This window comes from Cololabis saira, chromosome 9 (assembly GCF_033807715.1).
Source record: "Cololabis saira isolate AMF1-May2022 chromosome 9, fColSai1.1, whole genome shotgun sequence".
Classification (NCBI taxonomy): Eukaryota; Metazoa; Chordata; class Actinopteri; order Beloniformes; family Belonidae; genus Cololabis; species Cololabis saira.
The window spans coordinates 32285308-32305477 of NC_084595.1; the positions used below are offsets into that span (position 1 = coordinate 32285308).

Below are 20170 nucleotides of genomic sequence, written 5' to 3' on the forward strand. Positions count from 1 at the left end.
GGTACAGAAAGACTCCCGCTGGGCCTGGGAGTCGTACCAGGAACCTTCTTGCTGTGAGGCAACAGTGCTAACCGCTAAGCCACCATGCTGCCTTCCTAGGAATATGGTATGATCAATACTAAATGCTACTGTTGTGTATTTCATGAAAGAAAGTGTGTTAGAAGTTTTGTTATGGAGGATTGAGCTCTTGTGTTATGTGCTGCACTGAATAACAAATGAGAATTTTAAACTTCTGATCGGAAGCAAAGAAAAGGAAAAGCCCAGAAGTCAGACTCCTTGTGGACATACAGTATAATAATAATAATAATAATAATAATAATAATAATAATAATAATAATAATAATAATAATAATAATAATAATATGTTTTATTTATATAACGCTTTTCAAGGCACTCAAAGACGCTTTACATTAATAACAAAACACATAGTACAATTACAATACACAGGACATTAATCACACAATAAAAGCAGTTCTGTAAAGGTGAGTTTTGAGATGGGATTTGAATGTTGGGAGGTCTGTACAGTCACGGATGTGCTTGGGGAGGGAGTTCCAGAGGGTGGGAGCAGCGATGGAGAAGGCCCTGTCGCCCCAGGTCCGGTGCTTGGTTCTGACAGGAAGGGACAGGAGGTTGGCGTCAGAGGAGCGGAGGCTGCGGGAGGGAGTGTAGCGGTGGAGCAGGTCGGTGAGGTAGCAGGGGGCCTGATTGTGGAGAGCTTTGTGGGTGAGGAGAAGGATTTTGAAGTGGATCCGTTGAGGGATGGGGAGCCAGTGGAGCTTCTGGAGGACTGGGGTGATGTGGTCACAGGAGCGGGTGTAGGTGAGCAGGCGGGCGGCAGAGTTTTGAATATATTGGAGTTTATTGAGGACCTTGGAAGATGAACCGTAGAGGATGCTGTTGCAGTAGTCAAGTCTTGAGGTGATGAAGGCGTGGATCAAGGTTTCAGCAGAAGAGAAGGAGAGTGATGGACGGAGACGGGCAATATTTTTGAGGTGGAAGAAAGCAGTTCTTGTGATGTGGTTGACATGGTGTTGGAAGCAGAGGTTATTGTCCAGAATAACTCCGAGGTTGCGGATGTGAGTGGAGGGAGACAGAATGGAGTTGTCAATGGTGAGGGTGAAGTTGTGAGCGGTTTTGGTGAGGGATTTGGGGCCGATGATGAGCATGTCCGATTTGTTGTAGTTGAGTTGGAGGAAGTTCGAGTGTATCCATGATTTGATTTCGGTGAGGCAGTTGGTCAGGGTAGAGTGGGTTGCAGAGGTGAGGGATTTGGTGGTATAAGATCAAGTAGCTCACTATCAGTTCACTTCTTTTTAATTTAAGCTTAAAACTCCTGATGAGAATTTCCTACTAAATTAAATTTCTCAAAACAAAAGAGCAAAAGGGTTTTGACTTCTCACTGCGGAGTTACTGTGAATGCTGCATGATTAGGTTTAGAGATTATTAGTGGAGATAGAGAGGAGGCTGGATAATATTGCTCTGAGCTGGATTTATGATGTAACAGTAACCTGCAAATCTGAACAGCTCACTGAATGACATATTTTCACACTTCCATGGGGAAACCTTCTTTCAAGCAGGTTTTTTGATTACATCTTCTTAAAAAATGGAAAGGATTGGATGTATGCAGATATTTATTTTTACATTGGCCAAGCAACACTAATAATTAAGCTTAGTTTTGTGTGTGTGTGTGTGTGTGTGTGTGTGTGTGTGTGTGTGTGTGTGTGTGTGTGTGTGTGTGTGTGTGTGTGTGTGTGTGTGTGTGTGTGTGTGTGTGTGTGTGTGTGTGTGTGTGTGTGTGTGTGTGTGTATATAAACTAAACACACATAAACACAAGTTTTGAGAATCCTTGTGAGCATTTCTTTGCAATGAGCAGATTATGACTGAAACGCTGGTGATAAACACAGAGTGATCATTAATGGCTTTGTATTTGGAAACTACTGTTGTTTACTGGCATATTCAGAAGCTGACTCAACAAAATGACCACAGTGGCTACACAGTATCATCACCAAGAGACCATAGAGTTGCAGACGTGGTATTTTTGATTAAAGGCCTTGAGAAATAATGTGTGCTTTACAGTAATACTACCCAACAGGGGGTCATTCTCTGTAAATGTCATGCTGTTTTGTATCTGTTATATACATCTTTGTGTGAGTTTTATCAAAATACTTGGAGGTCTAGATCAAAGTTATGAATGTGGATAGATCACAAAATACGGTAACAAGCTCAACGAATGTATTTTGTTGCTTCACAGAGAGACACCAAAGGCCAGTTCCTGTTGGACCATGTGTGTAATCACTACAACCTGCTAGAGAAGGACTACTTTGGTATTCGATATGTAGATCCTGAGAAACAAAGGGTAACAGTTACACACACACTCGCACTTATTATTGATACAAACCCTTGGAACGATACAGGTAACTGTCGGCAACCAGAAGACTGAGGTTCCTCAATGATGGTTTAAAAGAAGAATACATTAAAACACTCTAAATAAATATGAGTCAGTGACTGTTCACTAAGTAGTAATACCACTCCCAACCAATGGAGGCAGATTTATTTTCTTTTTTAAATTTTGGGTTGGATTTTTTCCAACTTGCTCCACTCAAGGTGGTGATAGACAATTATTAATGTAAATATTAACTGCGAAGCATGAATTGAAAACATGTAATACTAAAATGAGTTTTACAAATGTAACATCCCTTATGGTGCTTCAGATTTAAAAGTCACATTGCCATGAGTGCAGATGAGCAGAACACTGTTTACACTCTTTTACATGCATTCCTTCTCTTGAAAAACAGCAATGCAGAATGCAAAAGTTAGTAACAAAAATACAATGATAACAAACAAAACAAAAGAAATAAAACTGAGCCATAATGACCCCATTAACTGAAGATATGTCAGACTGGAACAGTCGACAATTCCTGTTTAAGGTGGGACCTCCCAGTGATTTTCAATAACACCTTCCAGGAATGACCACAGGAGCAGCTATAATAAGCTATAGCTATGCTTCTTTTCACCTTTTCTAATCAAACTTAATTGTCAGTAAAGCAACAAAAACGCAGCAACAGAATCACACATACTAAGAGAAACAAATGCACTTCATCAGTTGGGCCTGAAGCCAGCAGTTTAAGCTGCTGTGTGCATGACAATACACTTCTTAAACTGTTGAACCTTTGAACTTAATAGCAGAGTTAGATGTAAGTGAAGAAGCAGTTTCTGTATTGCATTGTAGGTGCAAATCACAAATAATTACATCATTTTCCTTATATCCTACATGAACATCACAACTTATATTATTTCAAATCCTTTCTAATACTGTGAAATTGTGTTTTATAAACATGTGAGTTCAAACGGCGTTGTTTATGAAGTCTTCCCAAGGATAGCTTTAATTCAACATCCTATTTTTATTTGTTTGCTTTTGAAAATTGACTGCCTCATTAAGGGCAGAGATGTATGGAGCTAGAACAGTCTCATAATTCGCAAATGCACACACCGTTTCACAAATGCACAGGACAAAATTCACAAATGCACACACCAATCCGCAAAGGCAAAGCAAGGCAAATGTATTTATATAGCACAATTCAACACAAGGTAATTCAAAGTGCTTTAAATTGAAATTAAAAGCGGCAAGACATAATTAGACAGTAAATAACAGATAAGATTGAATTTTACTTGCAAAGAAGTAAAATAATAAAAAGCACAAGCTGTTAAAAATAAGGGCAGTAGAATACAGCAGGTAAGTTTAATTTAGGAGTATGCTTGAGTGTGTGCAAATGCACACACCGTTTCACAAATGCACAGGACAAGTTTCACAAATGCACAGAAAAATTCACACGTGCGTAGGACAAGATATACAAATGTATTTTTGATGCACACACAAATATAACCTGATTTACAAACGTTTTTCTGTCTGTGAGCTGTGCTGGATTTGCGTGTGACTTTTGAGACTCTCCTGACGTGACTCGATCCACAAATACGTTTTTTTTTTAACACAGAAGGATCTGCAACCAATCAGATATCTTCCTTTGTTTCAGCCAATCATAAGAGCGCAGAGCAGTGGATAAAACACGACTTACTCGTAAACCAATCAAATTAAAGGGGCGGATACACCTGCTGTTTGAACTGCGTTCGCGTCGTTCGCTTACAGAAGTGATTTAATATTTGGAGTTGGTGGAGTAAAGATAAATAAACAAGACAGCAACACGGGATGGAGAGCAGATCACTGCTCTGCTTTTCTTGTGATCTCGGTAAAGAAAACAGCGCGATCGGAGATGGTTTCTCGGGCCGTTCAACCAGAGCCGTCGGGAGAGCTCCAAGTCCTGCCGATGCAGCAACTGATAATGAGAAACAGCGGGGATATTTCTGTATTTGAACTACAGGTGTCAGGAGAACGAGCCTGTCGAATGACGGGGGGAGATATACTTGCTGTTCAGAACGTGACCTGCAGTTCTGGCTCTGGCCGCGAGTGGCGCTGGTCCCGGTCAGACACCAGCTGACCACAAGTGACCAGACGTGGAGGTCGGAAACAAGCAGCTGTTATCCTCAAATTCATGATGTGACATTGCCACCACACAGAGACAAACGTGTCAAAACAGCGGTGGCAGATCAACACATTCCCGGTGCAAATAGAGTCGTCCTCGTCGGAAGATGCAACGGTGATGGTGCTGGTGGGGGTTTAGTCCACTGATCATCAAACGTCTGAGCAGGATACAGAGTTTCTTCGGTTATCAGTCGACCGACACAGACTTTGCTCCCGATATTTCGGTAAATTAATCTCCTGACGACATGCGCGTGCTGCTCCACCTGCCTGCTGCTCGTCCCCGTCAGGCAGAAGGATGACAGCCAGCTCTCTGCTGCGGCCCGTCTGGTTCTGAGCTAAATCAGCGGGACAATCCTATGTAACACGTCGTCCAACCAAACGGAGCAAATACATAAATATCGCCGCTGTTTCTCATCATCAGTTGCTGCATCGGCTAATTCTCCAGTCTCCCGACGGCTCTGGTTGAACGGCCTGACAAACTATCTCCGATCGCGCTGTTTTCTTTACTGAGATCACAAGAAAAGCAGAGCAGTGATCTCCTCTCCATTCCGTGTTGCTGTCTTGTTTATTTATCTTTATTCCGCCAACTCGAAATATTAATCACTTTTCTAAGCGAACGGCGCTAACGCAGTTCAAACAGCAGGTGTATCCGCCCCTTTAATCTGATTGGTTTACGAGTAAGTCGTGTTTTATCCACTGCTCTGTCGTCCCCCACGTGGGGTGCGCTCTTATGATTGGCTGAAACAAAGGAAGATATCTGATTGGTTGTGCAAATACGTAAAAAAAAAAACGTATTTGTGGATTGAGTCACGTCAGGGGAGTCTCAAAAGTCACACGCAAATCCAGCGCAGCTCACAGACAAAAAACTTTTGTAAATCGGGTTATATTTGTGTGTGCATCAAAAATACATTTGTATATCTTGTCCTACGCACGTGTGAATTGTTCTGTGCATTTGTGAAACTTGTCCTGTGCATTTGTGAATCGCTGTGTGCATTTGCGAATCGGTGTGTGCATTTGCGAATCGGTGTGTGCATTTGTGAATTTTGTCCTGTGCATTTGTGAAACCGTGTGTGCATTTGCGAATTATGAGACTGTTCTAGCTCCATAGAGATGGTCTTTTCTTTTGGCTGTGTTCACTCTCCTTTTCCCTCTCCTGTTCCCTCTCTTTTAGCACTGGCTGGAGCCTAATAAGCCAGTTGTGAGGCAGATGAAATGTAAGTCCCTTTTTTTTCCCCCTTAGTTGCATCAGCGTGTGGGTATTTCACATTGAGTGTGTTTGTGTGTGAATGTACTTGTGTGTGCTTTACATTTGTCTCCTAAGGGTCACTCTTGTGTGAGGGGTCAAGCAGACAGGGACTAACATGTTAACAGCATTATGCTAGTAACTCCATTAAAAAAAAAAATAGATAAATGAATAAATAAAATCTTCATGTTTGCATGTTTGAACAACTCTTAATCTATGGCTTAACTGCTCTAAATGTATGTAAAATTAATTGCAGAAAAAATAAAACAGCATTTAGTGAACTGAGGTTTTGGGGCTTTATCGCCCACCATCACTGCCACAGGTGGTGACAAAGGAACACAATGTTGGACCTTTTCTCAGAAATACTTCAGGCAGACAAACACAATGAAAACAGACAAACAAGAAGAGACTTTCTCTGAATGCTTTTTCACTCAAGTGAGCAAGACAGAGGGGCACAAGTGTTAGGATTTAAAGCTTCTTGGAAAAGAAACTACATCAACTGTAGCCTCATGAAAGTTCATACGGTAACGCAGCGATGCAGATTTCACCTGAACCTTTCTCCTGAGGTGGTGTATTGTTCCAGACATGGTGGGAGTCAGCCTTGACATGTTTCTAAATGTCTCACAGGCTGGCATTTGTGTTCGCTTGTGTGGGTTAGTGCTGGCATTCTGACAAAACTCTAATCAATATTCCTATGAGGGCAAATATATGGTGCTAACTAGGCACACCTCTGGACACGGTCTTTGTATCCTGACAATAAAAGAAAATAAAAGCAAAAACATATACTATAATAAAATATAAATAATATAAACTATATATATATATATATATATATATATATATATATATATATATATATATATATATACTGTATATATATAGTTTTTCCTTTTCCTTATATATGCATTCCGCCCTTGTCTCCTCTTTTTACTTGACCTTATGCATTTCTGCCTCATTATGCAAATGGGGAGGTCTGCCCTTCTTGGTCCTGTTCCTCCAATATTGGTCAATAAACAGGATCGGTACAAAATCAAGACTATTCATCAAGACTATTGCATTGAAGCACAATTGCATTGAAGTTGGACATTATTATGATTAGTTTTAGATTTGAGGTTGCGCAATAATCTTAATTTTGGCCCGATTCCGCTCCTTATCACTTATTGACCAGTAGTAGAGGAGCTGGACCAGCTCTCCTCATTTGCATAATGAGGTAGAAATGCATAAACTAAAGTAAAAAGAGGAGACGAACGAATGTAAAAAACAAGGAATGCATGCATAAGGAAAAGGAAAAACTAAATATACATATTTCTGCTTTTCTTTCTAATTACGTCAGCTTTGGTCCTCCATAAGAAACATCATTACCACAACTTGACACTTGGTTCAAGAGATCTTACCCTGACATTAAGAGGAAGTGTCAAAAAACAAAGATGATCTCAAGTTAGTTTGCTACATGCTTTGTGAACATTTTTATCTTTTGGAAAAGATGACCACTGAGTGTGTGCATAACTGTACGTTCCACTGAACCTGGGTTTTAACTCTGGGTTGCAAATCATATCTTGTGAATTGTGAGGTAAGCCTTATTTTGGAGCAGTTGAAGGAACATTGGGAGGAACAAGAACTGCCTTCACCTCATGAAAATTTTAAACACGTTTCACTTTGGGGGTTTTGAGGTTTTCCTTACAGAAGACAAAATCAAGCAGCAAATATTTCTCTATAAAGGGTTCAGTGCATCTTGATATCCATTTTCGTTGTACTCTTTTTTCACTTATCCCCTCATATCTCTTCATTTCTATCCAGTCTGAGAGGACTGCCTTGGGTTTTCTCTATTATTGAAGTTCAATCAACCTTTTAACGAATGTCCTGTTCTTCATGTCCCGTTGAAAAATTAATGAAAGAACTATTAGTGGTGCATTTTGCTTTACTGGGATGGAGAAGAGGGATATTGCTGAGAAATGGAATGAAAGATGGATGAATCGAGAAAGAGGGGAAACGAGTAATAAAGGGGAAATGTTTGGGAGGCTAATCCTCAAGACTGAAGAGACAGTGATGGATAATGGAGCTAAAGAGAAAAGTCCTATTAAGGAGGTAAAAAAAGGGGGCGGAAAGAGGAGATTGGTGAGACAGTTTGAAATGAGAGAAGCCGACAGTTAAAAAAAAAGAAAAAAGAAAAAGAGAGGGGGATAGAGGAAGAGCCTTGAATCAATCTGAGTTGCACTGACACATCAGCTCTCCCTGTGGCAGGATTTACCCTCAAATTAGGTTTATGTTTGTTTTCACGGCTTCTGTTTTACGTCATCTCTGTGCATATCTGCTTATGTGTACCATCATACGTCACATTTGGAATTTTTATGACTATTTTTCTTCTTATTGCTGTGCCAAATCACTTTCTTTTTTTTTTTTAAACAGCATTGCCGTCTCTTGAGCTTGAGCAAATAAGTAGCTGGTGTTCTTTGGGAGCGGGTGGGAGGATTGCATCTTTTATATTGCTCAGCATGTATTATGCAGATGTGGGCTGTTTTTCATGGCTAGATAATACCACAGAGGATTGTTACATTAAAGGCATGCGGAGTGATGACGGCACTCGACGAAGATATCTGGTTGGAAGATACTAATTTTCTTCCTCAGTGATGTTCACTTTAGAATATCTATCATAGAATTTTTCCATCCTTTTTAGCACCTCATTTGAAATTAATTTGTATGAAATTACTGCATATCACTGGAGATAAGCTTAATTTAGAACCACATTGAATGCAAAAAGTCCAACATTATTTCATTTTTCTTCAAGGTTCCTTCCCTAAAATAACACAGCTGTACCCCAGCATTGGTGAGTTCTCTGTTGTCATTTTGCAGTTTACATGTTTTAAATACTGTTCGGAAGAATCTTCATCCCAAAGTCCATTTTCTTGCATTTAGTACGTTTACAGTTTTAATATAACCTAATAGCAAGTTCAACTGCAAAAACTCAAGTTATTCTCCCAGACCTATATTTTTTTTAAATTTGATTCAAGAAACATTTACATTTAAAATGACAAACTGAATTATTTTATAAGATTCAAGCCAGAGGATTGAGTTGATTTCATTGTGTTCAGTATTGACAATACCATGGACATTTTTTTCTGCTTCTTCATGTAGGGGTGTCGGACTCCAGTCCTCGAGGGCCGCAATCCTGCATGTTTTAGATGTCTCCTTGCATCAACACATCTGATTCAAATTAATGGTCGTCACCAGCTTGTCATCAAGGTCTGGACAGCTCTGTTGGTGTCACAGCTCCTTTTATCACGGTGTGCTGAAGCAGGGAAACATCTGAAACATGCAGGAATGCAGCCCTCGAGGACCGGACTCCGACACCCCTGATTGTAGAGAATAGTCTCCTAGAACCTTAAGGAATTTTTTGTATTGTATTTTGTGGCATTTAGCAGCTCGGTTGCTAGGCTGACCAATTGTGAGGGGCTGTGGACGTAGCCCAGTTGCTAGATGAGGCAGTTTCTCACAGTCACCTCAACTGAACCAGCAGCCTTGTTGACCAAGCAACATTGGCTAGTGATCTGGTTAGTCAACTAAGCAGTGACACAAGAGACTGTCACTAAAAATACCACATCCCAAATCATACATACATCTCTGGCTTTCGAATTGTACCTGATGAGGTTCATGAACAATCCCCTTCCTGCACAGTTGTTATCGATGTGAACTCTAACTATGGAGACAAAAGGTTTTGAAACAGTACATTTGCTGCAAAGTTGAATGATTTAACATGAATAGGTCATTGACATTGACTTGCTTTTAGAGCTAGCTCCTGGTAATTGGTCGGACGACTGGAATTTTCTTATTTTCCTGGTTTGAGTAGTCTAGTAAATTTTATTTGTACCAACTGCTATCTATCTATCTATCTATCTATCTATCTATCTATCTATCTATCTATCTATCTGTCACGATTGTGGTTTGTTGAGGACCCAAACGTAGGAGAGCAGGATTCAGCAAAACCAAAAACAAACCAAAAGCGCTGCTGAGCAGGATCAAAAAAGGCAGAACAAAAACAGGAATCCAAAAAACCAGACCTGAAACATGGAGGGAGGAAACAGTACTGACCAGCGAGGAGCAGGGGAAAGACAAGACTACACTAGACTAAAACGAGGCACAGGTGGCAGACGGGTCAGGGGGTCGCCCTCGGGCCGGGCAGACCGGCAAGACAGTTCCGGGGGGGGGCGGTGCGGTCTCGGGACGTGGCAGAGGCGGGTCGGAGGAGCAGGGGAAAGACAAGACTAGATATACACAGGGGATAACGAGACACAGGTGCAGACAATCAAGGCAGATGGGAAACAGGAAGGTCAGAACAGAAACTCAAACTGGGGGAAATGTCAAACCCTGACACTATCTATCTATCTATCTATCTATCTATCTATCTATCTATCTATCTATCTATCTATCTATCTATCTATCTATCTATCTATCTATACGTATTAAAGGTTAGTAGCCAACCATCGTTTATCAAAACCTTTTATTCCAAATTAGGGTCAGAAGTAAACTGGATGTAGTCCTTTGAATCAAGACACGAACCTGTGTTGACTGGTTCATAAAGTGGGAATAATTTGATTTTCAGAAACATTCCTCTTTTTTATTCATAATCATTTGATCAAAAAGATGTAGAAAAAATAGCAACAGTGTAAAAACAAGGTAGACTGCATTGTTTTTTCTTCTTCTTTCTCCCATGACTTCTTTAATTCAATCTAAAATTTGCAACTTGCAAAGGACAGCATCCAAACAGCAGTCTACCTGTAACGCTCCTGAGACCACAAAGAAATAACATACGGTATGAAAACTGTGATGCTTTGACAGAAGAAGCTCTGAATGTTTACAAACATCCACTGGAATGTATCTCAATTTAGTGAGATCTATGAAGCCTCAGGAGGGAGATTAAGTTATCACTGTTGTTTGATCCAAATCCTGCAGCTTGTTATTGAAAGAGAGAGTGTGTGTGTGTGTGTGTGTGTGTGTGTGTGTGTGTGTGTGTGTGTGTGTGTGTGTGTGTGTGTGTGTTTTAGCACTCGCACTTACATAAGTAGGTCTGTATGTATGTTACAGTGCATAACAATCTTAAATCCTCCCTGGCAGTTATTCACACACACACACACACACACACACACACACACACACACACACACACACACACACACACACACACACACACACACACACACACACACACACACACACACACAGGGAGAGAGAGCGAGAGAAAGAGAGATATTGCTTTAGGACTCAGATCAAAGGAAAAGAAACAGAAACCAGTTCAAGCGGAGTGTGTGCGTGTGTGTTTGTGTGTTTGTGTGTCTCTGCATGAGTAATACCTGTAAATATCAAATGGCTAATCAGTTTTCAAGGCATATTGTGATTTTTTTTTTTTATTTACAGCCGATTCTTCGCTTGAGTTTTCCATTATTCCGATTTTTTCCATTCATCCTGCTGTAACTTTTTCATTTCTCCCTCTGATTTGCTCTCTCATTTCTTTCAATTTCTTCTACTGTTTCACTTTTTCCAGAAGTTAATCAAATCTTTCATCTCTCTGTTCAGACTTTGTTTCTGCCTCCTTCACTTTCCTCATCTCATTGCTGTGTGTTTCCTGTGTTCAGCAGCCCAGCAGCCCTACACTATGTGCTTCCGGGTCAAGTTTTATCCCCACGAGCCAATGAAAATCAAGGAGGAGCTCACCAGGTAAACACTTACAGTGTTGTCCTGTCTGTTTAAGTCTTACACCTCCCAGGATATTGCCACAGCCTCAGGCTGATCGGAAAAATGTTGTGGACGGAAGACAAAGTGATCTTGAGACAGGAAAAGACTTTCAAGCTGAATTCTAAGCTCAATATTATATAATCTGACAACTTTTGAACAACACAGGCCTTCAACGAAAGAAGACAGGAGGACTGCACGCAGAGATAAACTCTTGGTTTTATGTGAATGAGCTGCATGTGCTGCAGTTACCAGGGTGAAGGACGCTGCTGTTCAACAGTCAGACTTAAGAATCATTATTTTGTGATTCTTAAGAAAGAGAATCAACAAAAAAGTTAGTCAGAAGTGAGTTTCACCTTTGAGCTTGCATTTAGGAATTTGTGGATATTTTGACTGCTCAGACTATATACAGTACTGACCAAAAGTTTGGACACACCTTGTCATTCAAACAAATGGTGTGTCCAAACTTTTGGTCTGTACTGTATACTTTATGACTTAATGAGAAAAGTAAATTTGATTAATACAGAACACTTTACAGAAAACTGTAAAAGATTAAAGAATTCTGGGAGGGAAAGGAGAAAAAGTTAAGAAGGAAAAAGCTCAGCATGCATTAAAATCTGAGTTGAACACAACAGAAACAGTCTAAATATAGATAGTTGTGTTTTTCACACGCAGCTCTGGTCTGACTATCGATAACCCTACTTAGCTAAAGCAGCACGCATCCAATCTTTAGAGCTTTCCTTGCTGTTCCTTTCTCTCTTGTTCAAAAACAAGGTGTATGAGTCGCTTGACTCAGCGGTGAGTGCGATGTTATCCTATCTGGAAACTCATCTGTATCCATAGCTACACATGTCCTCAGCTTCAGCAACACTGTCATGTTTTGTCACCCTGGTAACACCTGATACATAAGCATGTCAGCAGCATGCCTGGACTTGTATGCGCTGAAGCTGTTTCTGTAGTAACAACAGCACCACTCTCTGCTCACATTACAATAGCGTTACACTTGTTTGAATAATTACCAGAGTCAGATTATTGTTCTGTAATGCACTATGGTTGGATTGGCTTTATGAATTTGATAAATAATATGTTTGAAAATGTGATCTTGAAAGTTCAGGGCAGATTATCATTCACGATTTGTGGTACTTTACCTTATATATCTGTGCATATCATAATTAAGACTCATTTTACCAAAATAAACATTAAATGTAGAGTTTGAAGATGTAAGAATAATGAGTCCAAAGTTTTGCTGCTGTTCAAGGCTTTACTATACCCAAAGTTAGCTCTCTATTTGAATATCAGATGTGAATATTATGCAGTAGGTGGGACTGTCAGCTTCCCTGTGTGTGTGTGTGTGTGTGTGTGTGTGTGTGTGTGTGTGTGTGTGTGTGTGTGTGTGTGTGTGTGTGTGTGTGTGTGTGTGTGTGGGTGTCTCCAGGTATCTCTTGTACCTCCAGCTGAAGAGAGACATCTACCATGGTCGTCTCCTCTGCCCTTTTGCTGAGGCTGCATATTTGGGAGCGTGCATTGTGCAGGGTAAGTCTGCTGAACATCTACATAATCTTAGACAGACTCTGTGACAGTGAATGTGATTTAAGTTTTTCACAATTACATTCCCGAAAAAGGAAAAAGTTGGCATAATACCGAAAATGCGAGATTAGAAAAAAAATTATGTTTGCTATTACTTTTGTTTTTGTGCACACAATATGAAACCAAGTGATACAATTTGTGTGTGTGTGTGTGTGTGTGTGTGTGTGTGTGTGTGTGTGTGTGTGTGTGTGTGTGTGTGTGTGTGTGTGTGTGTGTGTGTGTGTGTGTGTGTGTGTGTGTGTGTTCGTGTTCCACTTAATTTATTTTGTTGAAATACATCTTCTTTTGTAATTTATTTTTGGAACATATTTTGACAAAAGTTGGGAGTTTTTACGACCTGGCAATGCTGCAGTTCTTTCACTTTAAAAAACTTTAAATGTGATGTAGCGTTATGGTTTTCAGATGTTATTTTGTCAACTTTTTTCTAGAAACATGTCCTGGGGCTTGCAACAGGATTGTTGACGCCTCTCTTTTTATTTGTTTCAAAGCGCTGTGCATATTCTCTTTCGAGGGTAGATCAGTAAGTTTGATCATCAGTCAGTTACGCAATAAGTCTGACTGGATACAGTGACGTTGTAAACCTACATTTTCATGAACTCATGAGAAGTGAGATCAAATAACGTGAGAAATAAGTGTTAAAAAAAAAAAGGTACAGATTCAATTGATATAAATTAGATTAAGAAAATAATTAACTGAACTGCAGCATATAAATGAACCTTTCTGGCTGATGCACAAAGCGCTGAGCTGGGGAAACATTCTCTGATTGGCTCATATCTCCAGAGAGCGGAGTGTGACTGACTGAGTTATCTCAATCCGGAGCGCGTCTGCAGTGTATCATTGGCTGCTCTGATAATGAGGACAGGTCCCTGTCCTACAGTGCCGGGTGTTGATTAGAGAGCTGAAGAATAGTTTGAGGATTATTGTTTAATTAAACTCCAGGCAAGTTTTTGATTTAACCTTTATAATCATTGTTAATTAGGAATGGGTATTAAAGACAAATTAGTGTCGGTCAGGAGTGTGTACTGAACTCAGTGAGTATATTCCATCAGGGTTATCTAAAACAAATGCTTAAGCTGTGGGGATGAATATATAATAAGGATGTTTGATAATAACAGAAGTTATATCCTTAAATTTTGTGCTGACAACACAAATTTGTTTGATCAGATTTTAAAGGACTCATTTGATATTTTGAGGACTAAGCTTAGGCTCTCTGTAGGGAGACTCTCAAGGTTAAGGCTTTCCAAAGACTTCAGTCAAAGCAACTGGACTTCCTTCCTCTTTGTCAGTTCCATAATTAATTAATTAATTAATTCTGATTTGATTGTTGTACGGCAACCTTGAGTGCCATGAAAGGTGCTTTACAAATAAAATGTATTATTATTAAATTTTAATTCACACTTTTGAGAGTCACCATTTTCTGGTCAACAGAGAATCTACACCAGTGAGTTAAAATGATGATTTCTTAAATAGCTAGGGCTAAATCCAGCCAAAAAGAAATCTTTTTGAGATCTTCTGAAGTCACAGACAACTCGAGTTCTTCCGATACCGTTACCAGTACCGGACATACTTGCCCATACTGCTGCAAATATGAAAAACTGTACTGATGAGACACTTTATCAGACCTTCACTACAGCCATCTTCAGTCGCTGCTTGTTTGTGGGCCTTGCTAACTTCAGTTTTGTCTACACTAACTGAAAAGCATGGGCTGGATCAGGTGACTTATTTGGCCATTGAAGAATAGTCTATTTCTTTGACTTCAAAAAATCTTCAGTTGTATTCACAGTATATTTAGGATCATTACCCACTGTGAAGCAAATGTGGCTGAGTACAGTCCAAAACACCTCAAAATTCCTATTTCAGCACTCACTTGTTAAATAAACACCAGATGTTTCCATTTGCAACTATACATGTCCATACCATAACGCTGCATCCACCACATTTGACACAAGATGTGGTTCGCATTAAATCCTCAGCTGTTCCATTTTTAACTTCTCATCGTTCTGATACAAGGTTACATTTGCATATAATACCTCTTTGGATCAGAGGCTTCTCATATCATTGTTATGGACGATACTCTATTCTACCTATCATTCTCATCAGATGACTCAGCAGCTCAAATCTCTGCTTGTCTCTTTGACATTTCCACATATGTATTCAAAGGAATGTTTCTTCATCTCAACCTTTTTAAAACTTACATGTGTGTTTGCTAATTACAACTCCAACACAATATAATGCTATTATTTTATAATGCAATATGTAACAATACAATCTTCCGTTATCAAAAGTTGGAATACATTTAGCAGTAACTGAAGTGTCATGATTAATTAATAGATTCGCGACTACCTTCTTAGACCACGTGTCTCTTTATCATGTCACTTTATCATGTCAAATCAGGCTGTGTCTGACTCAGTCTGCCACCCAACTCATGGTTGACTACTGTGTTGCTCACATACTGTAGCAGGTCCCCGTTCATGCGTTGTGGAATCCTGAAATATAGTCCAGCCTGCAGCCGTACATCTGCTGTTTATGAACCTGAAATTACGTATCATTCCATTACTCATTGAACTGCACTGCACTGGCTACCCATGGCTGCCCAAATCAATTTAAAGTTTCAAATGCCTGCCCACAGACTAACAGCTGGATCTGCAACCAAATACTACCACTACCTTCACACAAGCCATTTCAGCCTGGACATTCAGCCCGAATTTTGTGAGAGGAGAATTGTACCTCTCTGTCGTCAAGAATCTGTTGAAGACTCATCTCTTTAGATGATACGCCCTTTCCTACCACCTCTAACTTCGTAGCAATCCTAACTCACACTCACTTTTCTCTTGTGCAAATGCTGCATTATTAATCTGGTATTTAAGTATATTTAGTAGCCGTCAGTGTATAGGCCAAGGTTCCTTATTGTACTGGAGCTTGATTGTTACTACTCATTTGTAAGTGTCTTTGAATAAAATCGTCTGCTAAATGACTAAATGTAGATGCAATGATCCCCACTTCCTTACAGCTGAGCTCGGAGACTACGACCCAGAGGAGCATCCATCTGACTACATCAGAGACTTCAAGCTGTTCCCTAAACAGTCTCTCAAACTGGAAAGGAAGATTATGGAGATACACAAGAATGAGCTCAGGTACACAAAAAGAAGTGTTTTTTATGTCTGATGTGGCTTTTTTCTTGTTTCTCCTGAGCTTCTGGTTCTGTCAGATTCTTGTTTCAGTCATCTTGTGGCTGTTTTCTTGTCTGGAACCGCATCTGTGTTATTAGTTTAATTCAGTGACATGTCTTATCAGAACAGGCCACAGCCATATCGCTACTCTGCAATAACCCTACTCTGTCTGTCATTCTGACTAAAAACAAAATTGTGAGACGCCAGAGATATACAGCATGTTTCATTGTGTTCTAGGCGGTACTTTAATATACTTTACATTCTGTTGGAAGTGAATGGATGCTGAAATCAATTTGCAGGGGAGAAGGGATGAATTGATTTGTATAAGCTTTGTTATAACATCTTCCGTGCATGTACAAATTACTAAGTATATGACCCTTCCTCTTTGGAGGTTTGTGTATAACTGCTCTGCACTTGAGACCGTCACACTTAGGTTGATTACAAAGTATCAAAGACAAATTCTACATTTCTCACCTGACGAACAAAATCCAGTGGGCTGCCTGACACGGGTCCACCAGACATGGGTCCACCAGACACAGGTCCACCAGACATGGGTCTGCCTGACATGGGACCACCTGACATGGGTCTGCCTGACAGGGGTCCACCAGACATGGGTCTGCCTGACAGGGGTCCACCAGACATGGGTCTGCCTGACAGGGGTCCACCAGACAGGGGTCCACCAGACATGGGTCCACCAGACACGGGTCCACCAGACATGGGTCTGCCTGACATGGGACCGCCTGACATGGGTCCACCAGACATGGGTCCACCAGACATGGGTCCGCCTGACATGGGTCCGCCTGACATGGGTCCACCTGACATGGGTCCACCTGACATGGGTCCACCAGACATGGGTCCACCAGACATGGGTCCACCAGACATGGGTCCACCAGACATGGGTCCACCAGACATGGGTCCACCAGACATGGGTCCACCAGACATTGGTCCACCAGACATTGGTCTGCCTGACATGGGTCCGCCTGACATGGGTCTGCCTGACATGGGTCCACTTGACATGGGTCCACCAGACATGGGTCTGCCTGACACGGGTCTGCCTGACATGAGTCCACCAGACACGGGTCTGCCTGACACGGGTCTGCCTGACACGGGTCTGCCTGACACGGGTCTGCCTGACACGGGTCTGCCTGACATGGGTCTGCCTGACATGGGTCCACCAGACATGGGTCTGCCTGACATGGGTCCACCAGACATGGGTCTGCCTGACATGGGTCCACCAGACATGGGTCCGCCAGACATGGGTCTGCCTGACATGGGTCCACCAGACCTGGGTCTGCCTGACATGGGTCCACCAGACATGGGTCTGCCTGACAGGGGTCCACCAGACATGGGTCCACCTGACAGGGGTCCACCAGACATGGGTCCACCAGACACAGGTCCACCAGACATGGGTCTGCCTGACATGGGACCACCTGACATGGGTCTGCCTGACAGGGGTCCACCAGACATGGGTCTGCCTGACATGGGTCCACCAGACATGGGTCCGCCTGACATGGGTCCACCTGACATGGGTCCACCAGACATTGGTCTGCCTGACATGGGTCTGCCTGACATGGGTCTGCCTGACATGGGTCTGCCTGACATGGGTCTGCCTGACATGGGTCCACTTGACATGGGTCCACCAGACATGGGTCTGCCTGACACGGGTCTGCCTGACATGAGTCCACCAGACACGGGTCTGCCTGACACGGGTCTGCCTGACACGGGTCTGCCTGACACGGGTCTGCCTGACATGGGTCTGCCTGACATGGGTCCACCAGACATGGGTCCGCCTGACAGGGGTCCACCAGACATGGGTCTGCCTGACAGGGGTCCACCAGACATGGGTCTGCCTGACAGGGGTCCACCAGACAGGGGTCCACCAGACATGGGTCCACCAGACACGGGTCCACCAGACATGGGTCTGCCTGACATGGGACCACCTGACATGGGTCCACCAGACATGGGTCCACCAGACATGGGTCCGCCTGACATGGGTCCGCCTGACATGGGTCCGCCTGACATGGGTCCACCTGACATGGGTCCACCAGACATTGGTCTGCCTGACATGGGTCCGCCTGACATGGGTCTGCCTGACATGGGTCCACTTGACATGGGTCCACCAGACATGGGTCTGCCTGACACGGGTCTGCCTGACATGAGTCCACCAGACACGGGTCTGCCTGACACGGGTCTGCCTGACACGGGTCTGCCTGACACGGGTCTGCCTGACATGGGTCTGCCTGACATGGGTCTGCCTGACATGGGTCCACCAGACATGGGTCTGCCTGACATGGGTCCACCAGACATGGGTCTGCCTGACATGGGTCCACCAGACATGGGTCCGCCAGACATGGGTCTGCCTGACATGGGTCCACCAGACCTGGGTCTGCCTGACATGGGTCCACCAGACATGGGTCTGCCTGACAGGGGTCCACCAGACATGGGTCCACCTGACAGGGGTCCACCAGACATGGGTCCACCAGACACAGGTCCACCAGACATGGGTCTGCCTGACATGGGACCACCTGACATGGGTCTGCCTGACAGGGGTCCACCAGACATGGGTCTGCCTGACATGGGTCCACCAGACATGGGTCCGCCTGACATGGGTCCACCTGACATGGGTCCACCAGACATTGGTCTGCCTGACATGGGTCTGCCTGACATGGGTCTGCCTGACATGGGTCCACTTGACATGGGTCTGCCTGACATGGGTCCACTTGACATGGGTCCACCAGACATGGGTCTGCCTGACACGGGTCTGCCTGACATGAGTCCACCAGACACGGGTCTGCCTGACACGGGTCTGCCTGACACGGGTCTGCCTGACATGGGTCTGCCTGACATGGGTCCACCAGACATGGGTCTGCCTGACAGGGGTCCACCAGACATGGGTCCACCAGACACAGGTCCACCAGACATGGGTCTGCCTGACATGGGACCACCTGGCATGGGTCCACCAGACATGGGTCCGCCTGACATGGGTCTGCCTGACATGGGTCCACCAGACATGGGTCCACCAGACATGGGTCCACCAGACATGGGTCCACCAGACATGGGTCCACCAGACATGGGTCCACCTGACATGGGTCCACCAGACATGGGTCCACCAGACATGGGTCCACCAGACATGGGTCCACCAGACATGGGTCCACCAGACATGGGTCCACCTGACATGGGTCCACCAGACATTGGTCTGCCTGACATGGGTCCGCCTGACATGGGTCTGCCTGACATGGGTCCACTTGACATGGGTCTGCCTGACACGGGTCTGCCTGACATGAGTCCACCAGACACGGGTCTGCCTGACACGGGTCTGCCTGACACGGGTCTGCCTGACACGGGTCTGCCTGACACGGGTCTGCCTGACATGGGTCCACCAGACATGGGTCCACCAGACATGGGTCCACCAGACATGGGTCCACCAGACATGGGTCTGCCTGACATGGGTCCACCAGACATGGGTCCACCAGACATGGGTCTGCCTGACATGGGTCTGCCTGACATGGGTCCACCAGACATGGGTCCACCAGACATGGGTCTGCCTGACAGGGGTCCACCAGACATGGGTCCACCAGACACAGGTCCACCAGACATGGGTCTGCCTGACATGGGACCGCCTGACAGGGGTCCACCAGACATGGGTCCACCAGACATGGGTCTGCCTGACATGGGTCCACCTGACATGGGTCCACCAGACATGGGTCCACCTGACATGGGTCCACCAGACATGGGTCCACCAGACATGGGTCCACCAGACATGGGTCCACCAGACATGGGTCCACCAGACATGGGTCTGCCTGACATGGGTCTGCCTGACATGGGTCTGCCTGACATGGGTCTGCCTGACATGGGTCTGCCTGACATGGGTCCACCAGACATGGGTCCACCAGACATGGGTCTGCCTG

The 20170-nt window shown here is 43.5% G+C and overlaps 1 protein-coding gene across 3 annotated transcripts in view; it reads left to right on the top strand.

Moving 5' to 3' along the window:
• Window positions 1-20170, top strand: part of frmd3 (FERM domain containing 3) — a 120321-nt gene that overhangs the window by 26160 nt on the left and 73991 nt on the right. Inside the window, exons 2-7 of one of the 3 annotated variants that reach the window (XM_061729283.1) lie at window positions 2253-2357; window positions 5710-5752; window positions 8567-8605; window positions 11409-11490; window positions 12941-13038; window positions 16103-16226. In XM_061729283.1, coding sequence (XP_061585267.1) covers window positions 2253-2357; window positions 5710-5752; window positions 8567-8605; window positions 11409-11490; window positions 12941-13038; window positions 16103-16226 — 491 coding nt within the window. The remainder of the gene's footprint in view (window positions 1-2252; window positions 2358-5709; window positions 5753-8566; window positions 8606-11408; window positions 11491-12940; window positions 13039-16102; window positions 16227-20170) is intronic. The other 2 variants (XM_061729284.1, XM_061729285.1) reach the window with 2 other exon arrangements.